The sequence below is a fragment of the Colobus angolensis genome, unplaced genomic scaffold (assembly GCF_000951035.1).
Source record: "Colobus angolensis palliatus isolate OR3802 unplaced genomic scaffold, Cang.pa_1.0 Scaffold188, whole genome shotgun sequence".
Lineage (NCBI taxonomy): Eukaryota > Metazoa > Chordata > Mammalia > Primates > Cercopithecidae > Colobus > Colobus angolensis.
This window is the reverse complement of record NW_012115021.1, coordinates 4373872-4388573: the sequence shown is the minus strand read 5'-3', so window position 1 is coordinate 4388573 and position 14702 is coordinate 4373872. Positions and strand designations below refer to the sequence as shown.

Sequence of the window (14702 nt, the reverse complement as noted above, 5' to 3'; positions counted from 1 at the left end):
AGGCAGGAGAATCGCTTGAACCCGGGAGGCAGAAGCTGCAGCGAACTGAGATTATGCCACTGCACTCCAGCCTGGACAACAGATTAATAGTCCGTCTGAAAAAAAATAACAAAAATAAACAAAACCCCAAAGCACAATAAATTTGATTTTTAAAATATTTGGGTTTCAGCAGGTTTTTTGCCAGGTAGGAAATGATCTAGACAGACATTCACCAAGCAAACAGCAATTTGGGACATGCCTGGCTTTAGCACTGAGTCACTCCTGGCCTTCAACATTGGAGTAGGTTTCAGCGAGAACTAGGGCTGGTTTATTTTCCAAAGGGTTAAGGCTGGAATACTTGGGCAGGGTTCCCATCCCAGTGGGCCCAGGAAAATTCTGGGGCAGGAGGTATCCAGTTGAAGGGCATCATCCTTCCAAAAGCACAGGATTGTAGCTAGAAGTTGAGGAGCCCATGTTGCTTGTGAGTTGTTGGGTTGAAAGCAGGAAGATGATCTGTGATCAGTGTCTGAAGTCAGGAAGCTGGCAAAATTCAGGACCCCAGGGGATAGGAGGCCAATACAGAAGTCAAGAAAGCCAGAGATTCAGGCTGCTGGGTTCAAATCCCAACCTCACCCCATACTGATTATCTGTACTAATTAAAGAATGTTGGGCAACTTATTGATGTTTCCAGGCTTATACATTTTTTTCTGTAAAACCTGGATAATAAAGGGTTGTGAAAATTAAATCTGTCTAAAGGATTTTTTTAGAAAGAAAAAGATTGATTATTTTCTACTACCCTAAATTTGCTTACTTTTCTGTCACAACTGGAAGAGAGGAAAAGGGTGGCAATGTAGCATGGCATGAAACAATTTAAATGATATATTACACCATAGTATTTGACTTTTTGAAAATGTGTTCCATAGCTCTCATTATAATTCTAGCCATAACTGTAAGGTTTTTACTGTACTTCCTAAATGTAAAGTGCTTATGAATTTTAGCTGGAGGAGAGCAGGAATGTTCAGAAGCAAATGAAGATCCTGCAGAAGAAGCAAGCCCAGATTGTGAAAGAGAAAGTTCACTTGCAGAGTGAACACAGCAAGGCCATCTTGGCAAGAAGCAAGCTAGAGTCTCTTTGCAGAGAACTTCAGCGTCACAATAAGACGTTAAAGGTTAGTTGGTTCATTTGTCTGTTTTTTTCAGGAGGGACTTAGCTGATTTCATAATCAACCTTGTGCCTATCTGAAATAAATCCTTGTCTCTACTTGGAGACAGATACTGCCTTGCTTTTTATTTTGCTTGGCCTGATGCCTTGTGTGAGGTCATTGTAAATGTAAGACCAGTTCTTTCTAGGTAAGTTTTGGTTTCCTGTTCAAGGAAGAGCGCCTTAGTTGCCTCATCCTTGGCCCCAGGGAATCTATGCCCAAGGCCCTCCTGCTTAGAGCCGTGGCTTAGGAAGCTCAGAATTGCCATTTTTCTGCTGAGCACGGATACAGCTGATCACCAAGTAAGAAAAACTGCAGTGAAATGAGAAACTAGTAACAGACAGTCTGGGAAGGGAGAACTCCTGCTGAACTCCTGGGTGGAGCATTGCCCAGGTCCGCTGGCCCACCCCCAGCTATTCAGTTGCTAAGTAATTTTAGGAGACCACTTAACACCTTGGCTGATTGTAAAGGAAGAGGGAATAGGTATCCAGAGATTCATTGGTATCAACAGGGGAAGAAGGAAAGGAGCAGAGCCGCAGGAAGGAATCTGTCCCTTAGAATGGGACAGGCTTGTCCCCATGTACAGTTGCAGTATGACTTTGAGCAGGATCTCTGATCAAACTCCCTTTATGCCCTAACAAACCCCCAAGGCCCTAGACTATAAGAGCACTCTTGAAATGGATCTTCACCTGGTGTGGGAGCCATTATTATCTTTGCTTTTGAGCCCTTGGATTTAGATGTCAAAGTAAGTGATATTTTTTTTCCCATAGGAAATCAATATTTTGAGTAGGCTGATAACTGTTCAGACACGTAAAGGTCTTTTGACACTCATATCCTAGCAAGAATTGAAAGTAAGCTTTGAATTTTTTTTTGTTTTTTTCTTTTTCATCATCAGAAAGTAGTTACAGAAAGGAAGCTTTTTGAGATGAGAATTCCATTTGTCCTTTGTCCTTTAGGGAGTAGAAGTTGTGACCCAGAAAGTAAGCTGCAAGGGAGCAGAGGGAGCAGGATCTCTTCCGACCCATCTAAGATGATGGCCTGTGTAACCGGCGAGTATTGCAGTAGAGTGAATTGTGGACAGCCATAACATTTATTTTGTAGCAGGACAGTTTGCATCTCTCTGGTTATCTGTCTACTTAGGAAAAAATGCTTGCTTTTCAGTGAGAGCCTTCTGGTCATAAATAAGGGGGAGGAATTGTAGTTCAGAAGCAACGTGTCAGGGCAGCAACAAATGAACCCACACTGCAGCAGCTTCTCTTGTGAGCATCTTCTCTATAGGTGTGTATTAACAAAAATTATTTTGTGTAATAAGGAGGAAAATATGCAGCAGGCACGAGAGGAAGAAGAACGACGTAAAGAAGCAACTGCACATTTCCAGATTACCTTAAATGAAATTCAAGCCCAGCTGGAGCAGCACGACATCCACAACGCCAAACTCCGACAGGAGAACATCGAGCTGGGGGAGAAGCTGAAGAAGCTCATCGAACAGTATGCACTGAGGGAAGAGGTAACGGAGTTTGGTTTATTTAAACGGCTTCTCAAGATTAGCAAAAATGTCACCATTCACACCTAAAGTAAAACCGCTGTCACGGGGTGTTTCAGAACTTTGCATATGCATAGTGCATAGTGGCAGTCGGTTATTTATTATTTATTAGGCAGTCAGTTATTTATCAGGCACCACAAGTGAGATCATCACTTGATGTCCCAGGAGTCACTGGGTTTGGATAAAGGAGGTTATTTCTAGGAGACACGTTAAGTACTGCTTGTCTTCCATGAAATACTGGAAGATTGCAGTTTTTGCATGTAGATTGTTTTCCCTTATGCAGACTAATAATGAATAAATATTTGGGCCCCAAATACCCTGTATTTCAGACATCTATGATAATCTGTACAGTATCCACTACCATGGCATTATACCTATATACTTACGTTTCAGATTTTTTTTTTTAAATGAGGGCTTTATATTATTTGGGAGGAAAAACTTAACTTCTAACCCCTCACACATAAGCCCATTGAGGGTAAAAAGTTTACTGGGAACCTCCATGGTTAATGAACTTGGCCATTGGCCTTCAATGAAGACTTTTGGAATTCTTTTATAAGCTAATCTGAAAGTTCAGAGGTAGTATCCTCTGAACAAAGTGAGGAACTTTAAAAACCAGGTTTGTACCTATTTGCTAGAAGGTACTAACCTGGTTTTTAAAGTTCCTCACTTTTAGAGGTTCGATGGACAGGGTTAGAGGCTTTAGGTTTTTTTAAATGGTGCATCTCTGCCTTTAACTGTAGTGAAATGTTGGGCTTTTATGTTATGTTCCTTACAGAAAGGGATTCAAAAAGCTGATTCAAATTAAAAAAAAAAAAGACCAGGGCGGTGGCTCAAGCCTGTAATCCCAGCACTTTGGGAGGCCTAGACGGGCGGATCACGAGGTCAGGAGATCGAGACCATCCTGGCTAATACGGTGAAACCCTGTCTCTACTAAAAAATACAAAACACTAGCTGGGCGACGAGGCGGGCGCCTGTAGGAGAATGGCGTAAACCCGGGAGGCGGAGCTTGCAGTGAGCTGAGATCCGGCCACCGCACTCCAGCCTGGGCGGCAGAGCAAGACTCCGTCTCAAAAAAAAAAAAAAAAAATTATGGAAAAAGTGATAAGATGTACTTCCAAGATTAGGTTGCAAAAGGTTGTGGCTTTCATCTCTCTCTTTTTTTTTTTTTTTTTTTTTTACGGATTTTATTTTTCTTACTGCCTTTTGCTTTTTTGAAAAAAAAAAATTATGGAAAATTTCAAGCTTAACAAAAAGTAGAGAGATAATATAGCACCTGGCTTCAGCAGATGAAACCATAATTCCCATGTGGGTGTGGGTGTGTGTGTGTGTAGAGACAATTTCTTGCTAAATTGCCCAGGCTGGTCTTGAACTCCTGGGCTCAATGCGATCCGCCCGTCTCGGCCTCCCAAAGTGCTGGGATTACAGGCTTGAGCCACCGCGCCCGGCCTGTTTATCCTGTTTTCAACTCAAACTTTATAGTTTTACATACAGCCCTTCAAAAACTGCCGTTTTTTTTTTTTTTTTTTTTTTTTACGGATTTTATTTTTCTTACTGCCTTTTGCTTTTTTGAAAAAAAAAATTATGGAAAATTTCAAGCTTAACAAAAAGTAGAGAGATAATATAGCACCTGGCTTCAGCAGATGAAACCATAATTCCCATGTGGGTGTGGGTGTGTGTGTGTGTAGAGACAATTTCTTGCTAAATTGCCCAGGCTGGTCTTGAACTCCTGGGCTCAGGTGATCCTCCCTGTCTTGGCTTCCCAAAGTACTGGGATTGTAGATGTGAGCCACTGTACCTGGCTGATAATTTCATCTCTGTTCCCCTAGATTATTTTGAAGCAAATCCAAGATGTCAGATATTCCATGGATAGATATTTGAATGTGTAGCTCAAAAAAATAAGGATTTAAGTATAACCACAATACCAGTTTCATACCTAAAAAATCAACAGATAAGCCAGATGCAGTGGCTCACGCCTGTAATCCCAGCACTTTGGGAGGCCAAGGCAGGAGGATTGCTTGAGCCTAGGAGTTCGAGACCAGCTTGGGTAATATGGCGAAAGCCTGTCTCTACAAAGAATACGAAGACTAGCCGGGTGAGGTTGTACTCACCTGTAGTCCCAGCTGCTCAGAAGAGTGAGGCAGGAGGATGACCTGACGCTGGGAAGTCGAGGCTGCAGTGAGCCATGAGTGCACCACTGTACTCATGGCTGGGTGACGGGAGTGAGACTGTCTCAAAATAAATAAATAAATAACAATTACTGAATATTAAGTATCTAGTTACTATTCAAATTATTTGGATTGGCTTCTTTTTAAAAGAGAAATTGTTTGAAACAAGATCCAAAGAAAGTCCATTTCACTGATTTATATAACGCCAGTCTCTAAAATATAGGTCCCCCCCCTTATTCTTGCAGCGTACTTATTGAAGAAACGTCTTTTTTGTTGTAGAGGTGAAATTTTGTTTTTATTAGATTATAAAGCCCTTAATTGTGTTAAAGTGGTTCTTTTAGTTTTGTTGTTTGTTTTGACAGTCTATGTATCTCATAATTGATGGAGCAGATTGGAAAATGAGATTTGTTCAAATCATATTGTGTGTGTCTTATGTAATGTCCTTTGGTCAGAATATAATGATCAGATTACTTGCAGGCGAAGATCAGTTGTGTGTGGTGCTCTCAATACATAGTTAGACCACCTTATTTTACCAACCAGCATTTTCCCCTCTCATATAGGGTATTGTAACTGCAAGAGTTCCGTTTCTCCAGCTGGGAAGGGATTGTTCTGTTGACTTTATTATACATCAGTAACCACTTAACAGTTTTGTTTGGAAATACTAATGAGCTTTTACCAAATGTCTAAAGTGTGCCAGGCACCAAGCACCTTACCTAGTGCCAGCATCGCATTTACTGTTACAGCTCTGCAAGGTAGGTGGAGGTACCCCCCCTGCAGAGGAGGGCACTGCGCTTCAGCGTGGAGAGGAATTAGCCCGGGGCCACACGCTGGCCAGGGTTTGACCTGGGCCATTCCTACCGTCATACCATGTTGCCTCCAGCTGAGGAATTTGGGAACATTTGGGGAGGACAGAAAGGAACTGTGTGCATGATGTATGGTTTAGTACTTTGCTCTTCTTATCCTTCTTTGTCTTGGTGCACTCTGAGCCTTATTTTCAGTGTGGGGCGGAAATAGGAAGTACTAAGCCGGTGAGGGGAACAGCCCATGTCTGACAGGGCGGGGGAACAGGCAGCAGTCCCAGGGCCGTGCTCCTGCCCGTGTGGGATGGTTTGCAAGGTGGTGTCGAGTAGCCACTTCTCTAAGTGGAGTATACAGGGACGGAGAGAGCTGCTGTTCTTAGCTGCAGCGGGAGCAGCAGAGCAGCAGGGTGAGCAGGATGCTGTAACTGCTGTGACCTTTCCTCCCCACTGTGCTCCTTTCTTTGGTGAGTGATGGAAGAAACTCTCCTTTTCCCATAGCACATTGATAAGGTGTTCAAACATAAGGAACTGCAACAACAGCTCGTGGATGCCAAACTGCAGCAAACTACACAACTGATAAAAGAAGCTGATGAAAAACATCAGAGAGAGAGAGAGTTTGTAAGTTCTGCTTCTTAAAAACAAAGACATTATTGCCAACATTGTACCTGAGGCCATTTGAAACATCAAATTGTAACCAAGGCTGTTTGAAACATTTATCTATTCTACCTTTCATGTAGCACCTGCGGGCATGCCAGCTGGTGTTGGCTCGATTGAGAAGAGAGTGTGTGGTGTGTGTGTGCTAGAAAGTATTTGGCTGTTTATTTCTATTTAACCTTTTATACGGAAAATATACTGGAGAGAGGACACCAAATCAGTGGGAAGACCTGTACTTGTTTTTCTGTGCTTAGAATATTTAGTTCCCATCTTAGACAATGGTCATCAGGTTCAAGAGTTGTGCTCACATTTAGCACGATAAATTTGGTGATTCAGTTTAACAGCAAGCTTACCAAGCCACAGGTCTCCTATAGGTGGTTACATTTTGTTTTCAAACAAGTAACTTGAAACTGGGGAAGTCATTTATTTACTTTCTCTGGTATAATTTTCTGATAAAAATTTTAACAGAATTTTCTACCCTAATCACTCACCATTGTTGCCAGTGTGTGCTGAGATTCTGTTGCCTGTCAGTAATTGTGAATACAGTGGAATCTCATTGGGTGTATATATTACCATGTGCAAATTCAGCTCTGTGCGCTTCTCACAAGGGAGAAATGATTGCAATAATGCAGACTGTTGGATCCACAACCCTGACATGAGCACGGTGTGAAGATTCAGTTCCTGAGTGGCCCTCATCATACAGGCGTGTCACACTGAGTACATCCAGGGTTTAGAGACACATGTTTTTCACACGGTGTGATCCTTCAATATGAACTGACAGTAGTATCCCGTGTTTAGCTGAGAAATGGTTATCATTTCCAAAGTTGCAGTATACATTTTATACACACACACACACACATACATACATTACATGTGTACTTTCTGGTTGCTTCAGTAGGGCGTTTCTAGGCTTCTTTGGACTATATTTTACTTCAGGGACTAAATTTCACAGCTGCCTACTATGCAACTTTGTAATTTTTTTTGAAAGCACAAGTGCTATATATAAATGAAAATGCCCATCCCCTCCCTGCTTTCTAAAAAAGTGCTCAGAAACCAGGTCTCAGATTGATTGCGTTGCTTTCCCCATACCCTTTCACCCTGCCTCATCTTGCCTCAGGGAATAGCGAGGCTTTCTAAGTCACCCAGACAATATCAAGGTTCCCAGCCATGTTTTCTGCTAATACTGTACGTGTAATTATTTTCACCTAAAACACAACAATTTAACTGAGTTTTATAAACCATATTAGGCCCCCAGGGTACTTTATCTGCTTCAGCAATAAAAGATTATTCCTACATTCCTAAGTGTTAACCAGCGGGACAGATAGAAGATAGAGGTAAATGGCAATTTGTGGGAACAGAATGTTTCATCTGTAGACCTGTGGTTCTTGCTAAAGTAGCAGAAGGATGAAGCCTAACTCTGATCATTTGATATTTAGTCCTGCTTGTAATTACCATTAGCATTTTGCCAGAATGTTTCTGTTTTCTAGTTATTAAAAGAAGCGACAGAATCGAGGCACAAATACGAACAAATGAAACAGCAAGAAGTACAACTAAAACAGCAGGTAACTTCACAGCAGGGGAGAGTACAATTTGTAAGAAAAATCTGTGGTTCCTTTGATTCTGGGTATCTTCAGTCTCCTCTAAGATGGTTTTGCTTTTTGCTTTTTGCCAGCCAGAGCTGACCAGGATTGAGGCAGAAATCTCATGGCCCTCTTGGGATTTTCCACTTCATTTGGGTTAACTACCTCATCGCAGTTTGCCTAGCACTTTCCTGGGTTTAGTACTGAAAGTCTCGTGTCCCAGGAGATGCCCCGTCTCAGGCAGCCTGGGATGGTTGGTCAGCCTGTCTCCAGTGACCTTTCCAAGAGTCCAGATAATTCCTCCCTTTTTCAGTCTGTTCCCACTACATTTCCCACTAAAGGAAAACTGAGACATCTGCATATTTTATTTATTTTGTATCAAGTTGAACCACATGAAATTGCTAAAGAAGACAAGAATATGTCCTTGGCCTAAAAAAATGGCAGTTTCATGTAGTGAACTCTAATATCTTTAGAGTTTTGTGCTATTAAGCACATAAGTTACTTTAAAAACTACATATAGCTGGGCGTGGTGGCGTGCGCCTGTAGTCCCAGCTCCTCAGGAGTCCGAGGCAGCAGGATCGCTTGTGCTGGTGTTTTTCGTCAGGGCCCTCCCTCTCGCTCAGTCCAGACCCTGGAAGTGTGTCTTGCTGTGATCTCTGTCTGTGGTTACCTTGTGTGGAATGAGTGTAGGAGGAGCTATCTCCTTAAAAAAAAAAAAAAGGTACAGGAAAGACTTGCTGTGGCTTTGCAGATGGGTAAAATTAGGCGTTTGTACCTGTACATTCATCCTTTTTTGGCTGAAAGAAGTGTTAGTTATTTAAAAGTTTATCATGTAAGTTTTCGTGAAGACTCTAGATTAGCTGTGAAATAACACTGATACCTTGAGACTGGCATGGTCTTCACGCGCACCTCTTTGGAGCGTTGCTTTTCTTTGGGAACATCTTACAATGTGGTGAATTTAAGGTCCTATAAAGCTAGCCTAACTGAGAGTGAATATTCAAGAGTGTCAGATATGAGGAATCTTTGGAACTGAAGATCATGCCAGAAAGCTTCTAGATTTGAATCCCTTACTTATCAGCCGTATCCAGTCAGTTGTCCATGTAAATAGAGATGAGAATTGATGTGGAGAAGGTGTAAAGTCTCCAGATGGTTTTGGAAGACGTTCCTGAATGTGGGAGTCATTGATAATGCTGCGGAAGTCACGAGGGCCCTTTTACCAAGCCCGCAGGCCAGCTCCAACCAATTCTGTTGTAGTCACCACCGTAGCTTCTGTTGTCTGTGATCTGTACCACTCAAAGTCCTCTTATCCAGTCACTATTTTGTTTCCTTTGTTGTCACCTCTTGTTTTCCTCTACCTAAATGTGGCCGTCCTTCCCAAGCATGTCTCACCTTCTCTGCCGTCACCATGTCATTTCCCAGCATCTGCTGGTGATACTTTGTGCTGTCTTGACCCACTGTTTTGTAATCTAGCCATGGAGGTCCGTGTGTGATGCTAGGGGCCACTTACTGGCTACCCATCGGGCCAGCGTTGAACTCTCACATGGGCCAGTCTTTATTTGGATGTTCCATCTTCAATAAAAGTGGACAATGGCTGCCAGGCACAGTGGCTCCTGCCTGTAATCCCAGCCAAGGCGGGCAGATCGCTTGAGCTTAGGAGTTTGAGACCAGCCAGAGCAACATGGTGAAACCCCATCTCTATAAAAAATACAAAAATTAGCCGGGCGCGGTGACTCAATCCTGTAATCCCAGCACTTTGGGAGGCTGAGGCGGGTGGATCACTAGGTCAAGAGTTCAAGACCATCCTGGCTAACACGGTGAAAACCTGTCTCTACTAAAAATACAAAAAATTAGCCGGGCATGGTGGCACGCACCTGTAGTCCCAGCTACTTGGGAGGCTGAGGCAGGAGAATCACTTGAACCAGGGAGGCGGAGGTTGCAGCGAGCCAAGATTGCACCACTGCACTCCAGCCTGGGCGACAGAGTAAAACTCTGTCTCAAAAAAAAAAAAAGCCAGGCGTGGTGATGTGTGCCTGTAGTCCCCTCTATTCAGGAGGCTGAGATGGGAGGATTGCTTGAGCCCAAGAGGGAGGTCAAGGCTGCAGTGAGCCGTGATTGCTCCACTGCACTCCAGCCTGAGTGACTGAGTGAGACCCTAAAGGACCACATCAAAACTGCTGTAACTTCTAAATGTCCCTCAGGCATTAATACTGCTCCCTCCCTCTGCGTGAGCACCACTCTTGGCCCCACTCTTGGCTTGTTATGTCAGAGGCCTCATCGGTGTCTGCTAACAAATCCTGTGTGTTCTCCAGGTCACCCTGCATTTATCTTCCTGCTTTGTCCTCATCCCAGGCCAGGCCCTTGGGCAGACGTGGCTTGGCCATCTCACAGGGACCTCGTCTAGCCTGACAAGCACAAGGTCACTGTGAGATGACTTTCAGTTGGCTTCTGCATCCACCACACCACAGTGCGTGCTGCTAAAGTGCTTCCTGCATGGCCCGTCCCCCTGCTGGCTGTGGCTGGACAGGCACCATCATATTCCACCCTGCCCCGCATCCTGCGTGCTAGGTGGTGCTGGTGAATATTCTGCATCCAGCACTGCTTATGCTCTTTCTTGGCCTCTGAAGATCCTTTATTCTTCTCTGCTTTTCTTGTCTCTATCGTGTGATCTTGCCCAAAATACTTTATTCCTCTGGGTCTCTCTCTCTTCCCCTATCCTGAAAATAATGTCATTATGTTGGATGGTCTCTGAAAGGTTTCCTCCTGGTCTAAGATGAACTCATTCAGCTCGCCCGTGAGGCCCAGCTCAGGCCTCCCACAGGAAGCTTCCCCTAAGTATCCTGAGCCTCACTGTGCTCTTCCCCTTCACTTCTCTGGACTCCTTTCTAAGGGGGAGAAGATGGTGACTGCATTTTATATTCTGCTTGCCTTGTTGGTTGGCATTTTTTTCCTCATCCTTAAATAAAAATTCCTTGAGGATACGACTATGTTAAGAGTAGATCTCGGCTGGGCGCGGTGGCTCAAGCCTGTAATCCCAGCACTTTAGGAGGCCAAGGTGGGCAGATCATGAGGTCAGGAGATCGAGACCATCCGGGCTAACACGGTGAAACCCCATCGCTACTAAAAATACAAAAAATTAGCCGGGCGTGGTGGCGGGCGCCTGTAGTCCCAGCTACTCGGGAGGCTGAGGCAGGAGAATGGCGTGAACCCGGGAGGCAGAGCTTGCAGTGAGCCGAGGTTGTGCCACTGCACTCCAGCCTGGGCAACAGAGCGAGACTCCGTCTCCAAAAAAAAAAAAAAAAAGAGTAGATCTCTACGTTTTCTTTTAATTTTACTCTCACCGAATTCTTCCCCAACCAAACCAATTCTTTGGCTTCTGTTGCATTTTCCTCCCTACATTAAGGAAAGAGATACCATTGCTATCAAACTAAACTCTGCAGGTGGTGTTCTAAAGGAATTATCTTTTCCCGAGGACAGTTTTCACGTGGCAGGAGGGGGTAGTTGGGCGAGCACTCCACATGCATGACGTTTATAGTCACCACATCCTTCAGGCTGTGTTACGATCAATGGGTGGAGGTCTAATGTTAAAGTCAACAGAATGTCCTCAGTTTTAATGCATTTCTGTGGGTTGTCAGAACTTTAGCCATCTATGTCTGGTGTCCAAGGATTGGATGTGCATTTGTTCGTATTTCTATCACTTGTAATAAGTAACCATACTACGTTCTTTTGAAAGTTTGGGAACTGAAATTGTTTGCGTGGAACTCAGAATGTTTCATACTTGTTTTCCGGTAGCTTTCTCTGTATATGGATAAGTTTGAAGAATTCCAGACTACCATGGCAAAAAGCAATGAACTGTTTACAACCTTCAGACAGGAAATGGAAAAGGTATTTGCATATTTTTAGTAGAATATTATATCAAATGGAATTTGTATAAGCTCTTTTAAGTGTGATTACTACTTTGCTGAGATCTCATTGTTATGATACTGTCTTCATTTTCTCTTTAATGATCCTCCAGTGGCATTTTTGGTCATTTTGCCCTCAGTGTACCCTAAGTAGCTAATGTCCTCTATGCTCTTAGAATTCTACCTTTATTATAGTGAAATCCTATATTAAATGCAACTTGTTAGAAATAAAGTGATTTTTTTGGTGTGTTGCTGTTTTTTGTTTGTTTTAACCGCTTTAGAGGATCCTCCTCAGCCCTCTCATAAAACTCTGTGACCTTGGAGATTAAACTATTGAAAGACGTCCAAGCCCAGAAGAATAATCACATATTTTGGTTGGTTGATGTATCAGTGTTTCTACCTTTTTTAGCTTCTCTGTTTTTCTTTACTCCCATGGAATTCTTTCTCCCCTGACCAAACCAATTCTTTTGCCTCTGTTGCATTTTGCTGCCTATGTTAAGGAAAGAGATATCTTTGAGATCAAGCTAAGGACCAAAATATGTAATTCTATACATATCCAGCCAGCCAGCCAGCCTTATTTTACTTGGCATCCTTCCCTTAAAAATGGGGGATTTAAAAACACAGTGTTGGGTTGGGGAGAAGTACAGTAGTGCCTGGCACTTTGTTAGCATTCAATAGATGTTAGTCATGACTATTATTAGATCTCACATAGTGATGGAGACCGTGTGCCCTGGGTTAGTGTCCCAGTTGCATCATAGAACGTATGACTGTGGACAAGTTGTTGAACCTTTCTGTTCCTTCACTGTTAAAAATGGTAACAAAAAACCTGCCCTTCATGGAATAGAGTATTTCAGACAGTGCTTGGCACATTAACATGTACTCAGTTACCATGTGGCTCATTGGTGCTCAAATTACCACCTCCAGGTATTTTTAGACCTGGTAATCTGGAGAATTCCGTGAGCAGCAGATTCGTTCTGCCTGCCAGTCCTTTCAGTTGAGGCTGCAGTCGAGGGGCGCGGTTAGGCACAGTGCAAGTGATAGCTGGATGCTAGCACAGACTCACTGTTCAGGTGGAACAGAGTTCCCGCCTCCTGGATCTGCCATCCTTCTGGTCCTCTGGGACTGGAACGCATTCCTCTCTGTCCGTGGCTGCAGAGATCACTGTGGGTCTAGCAGTCAACCTGGGTCTTCCACCAGCTCTTCCCACGGCCTTTGTCCCAGTTTGCCTTGTGTACAGTTTTGTGGGTAATTACCCAAGGCACAGGGTGCTGGCTGTGTCTTGTCCTTGTTTCCCTTAATGCCACCTGGCTCAGTGCCCCGACCTGGATCAGAGCTGGTGTGCAGTCAACAGTGGGTGAAGGCACATTGAGAATGTGGCTGGTTACAGGCGTGGAGAAACGCATCCTGAACTTCTGAAAACTCTGTTCTGGTAGCATAGGTTTAACACTTCCCTGATTTGGGGACCCACTTTATCTTTAGCAAAATCTGAAGTAAATCAGCCTCATGACTTGTGAGGATGACCAAAGCTGAGGTACTAACTACTTTTATCTTCTCGGTCACTGGTCTTACCTGAACCATGCTGCCTGGAGTTCTGAAACTGAGGTGTTCTTGGAGGTTGTGCTGGAGCGTCAGTTCTTAATGTCTTGTGGGGCTGAAGATCGCTGTCCTCCCAAGAATCTGAGGAATTCGTTTAATGGACAGAAAACTCAGTCATGGGCATTTTTTTCATACAACTTAGGGAGAAGGAGGGCTTGTCTCTCACTACCCAGAGCTGGGATGAAAGCTGCACTTCAGCCTTAACTGAGTTCAGAGTGTGGTGGCTGACAGCTTCCTCCATGTGCTGCTGCCTCTGAAATGGAGATTGAATTTGTTTTTCTCATAATACAAACCCCCTTCTTTGGTTCCACCCTAGGAGCTTCTGAGATAAGCTCTGCTACCGACAGGCAGGCACAGCTACTTCTATAAAGACACACACAGCTGTCCACCGGGTGAGGCAGGTGCAGGGATGGGCGAGTGGAGAGGCACAGAAGCATTTTTGTGTAGTGGGACAGGGAGTAGAGATAAGGAAGGGAACTTAGAATTTAAATGTGCAATTGTGTTCACAGATGACAAAGAAAATTAAAAAACTGGAAAAAGAAACAATACTATGGCGTACCAAATGGGAAAACAATAATAAAGCACTTCTGCAAATGGCTGAAGAGGTGAGATGGTTTCCTGCGACTAAAGTGTAGTCTTAGTCATGGGGACTCCTTGAGTTCAGGTATCTATCCGGGCCGGGACGTGTGCTCTAACACCACTGCCAGAGCTGAGGACTCCAGCCCGAGTTGGGGCGGGGGTGGGGTTGAGTTGCTGGGTAAGAATCCGTGACTTCTTTCCTGGCAGTTAGGTTAGGGACAGGGCCCCAAGTGAGGGGCTGAGCTTCCTAACACCCAGTTAACCAGCCCAGGCTTGTGTCGGAGATAGCATAAAACGTCTAGATTTTGCTTTTTTCTACAGCAGTGATTTTTCAAACTTGAGCTTGCATCAAACTCCCGCTTGTTAAGACCAGGATTGCTGGGCTCCACCCAGAGGCTCTGAGTCACTAGTTCTCGGGGGCGGAGGCAGGTAATCTGCCTTTCTAAAAAGCATGCAGGTGATGCTGATGCAGCATGTAGGGCCTTTCTAGCTTGACTTACTAGCCTTTCAAAAAAGCAACAAAGTACGTTTTGCCTGTTTTATTATAACACTTCAGGAAAGAATATGCTGGGGCACGTGTGTACAAGAACCTTGTTCTCGGCTGGGCGCAGTGGCTCATGCCTGTAATCCCAGCACTTTGGGAGGCTGAGGCGGGCAGATCATGAGGTCAAGAGATCGAGACCTTCCTGGTCAACATGGTGAAAC

The 14702-nt window shown here is 44.0% G+C and overlaps 1 protein-coding gene across 1 annotated transcript in view; it reads left to right on the top strand.

Moving 5' to 3' along the window:
- The window catches only part of TXLNG (taxilin gamma), a 58089-nt gene that overhangs the window by 40747 nt on the left and 2640 nt on the right, over positions 1-14702 (top strand). The window contains exons 4-9 of the mRNA XM_011940245.1: positions 978-1148; positions 2494-2688; positions 6188-6307; positions 7831-7905; positions 11713-11805; positions 13928-14023. Coding sequence (XP_011795635.1) covers positions 978-1148; positions 2494-2688; positions 6188-6307; positions 7831-7905; positions 11713-11805; positions 13928-14023 — 750 coding nt within the window. The remainder of the gene's footprint in view (positions 1-977; positions 1149-2493; positions 2689-6187; positions 6308-7830; positions 7906-11712; positions 11806-13927; positions 14024-14702) is intronic.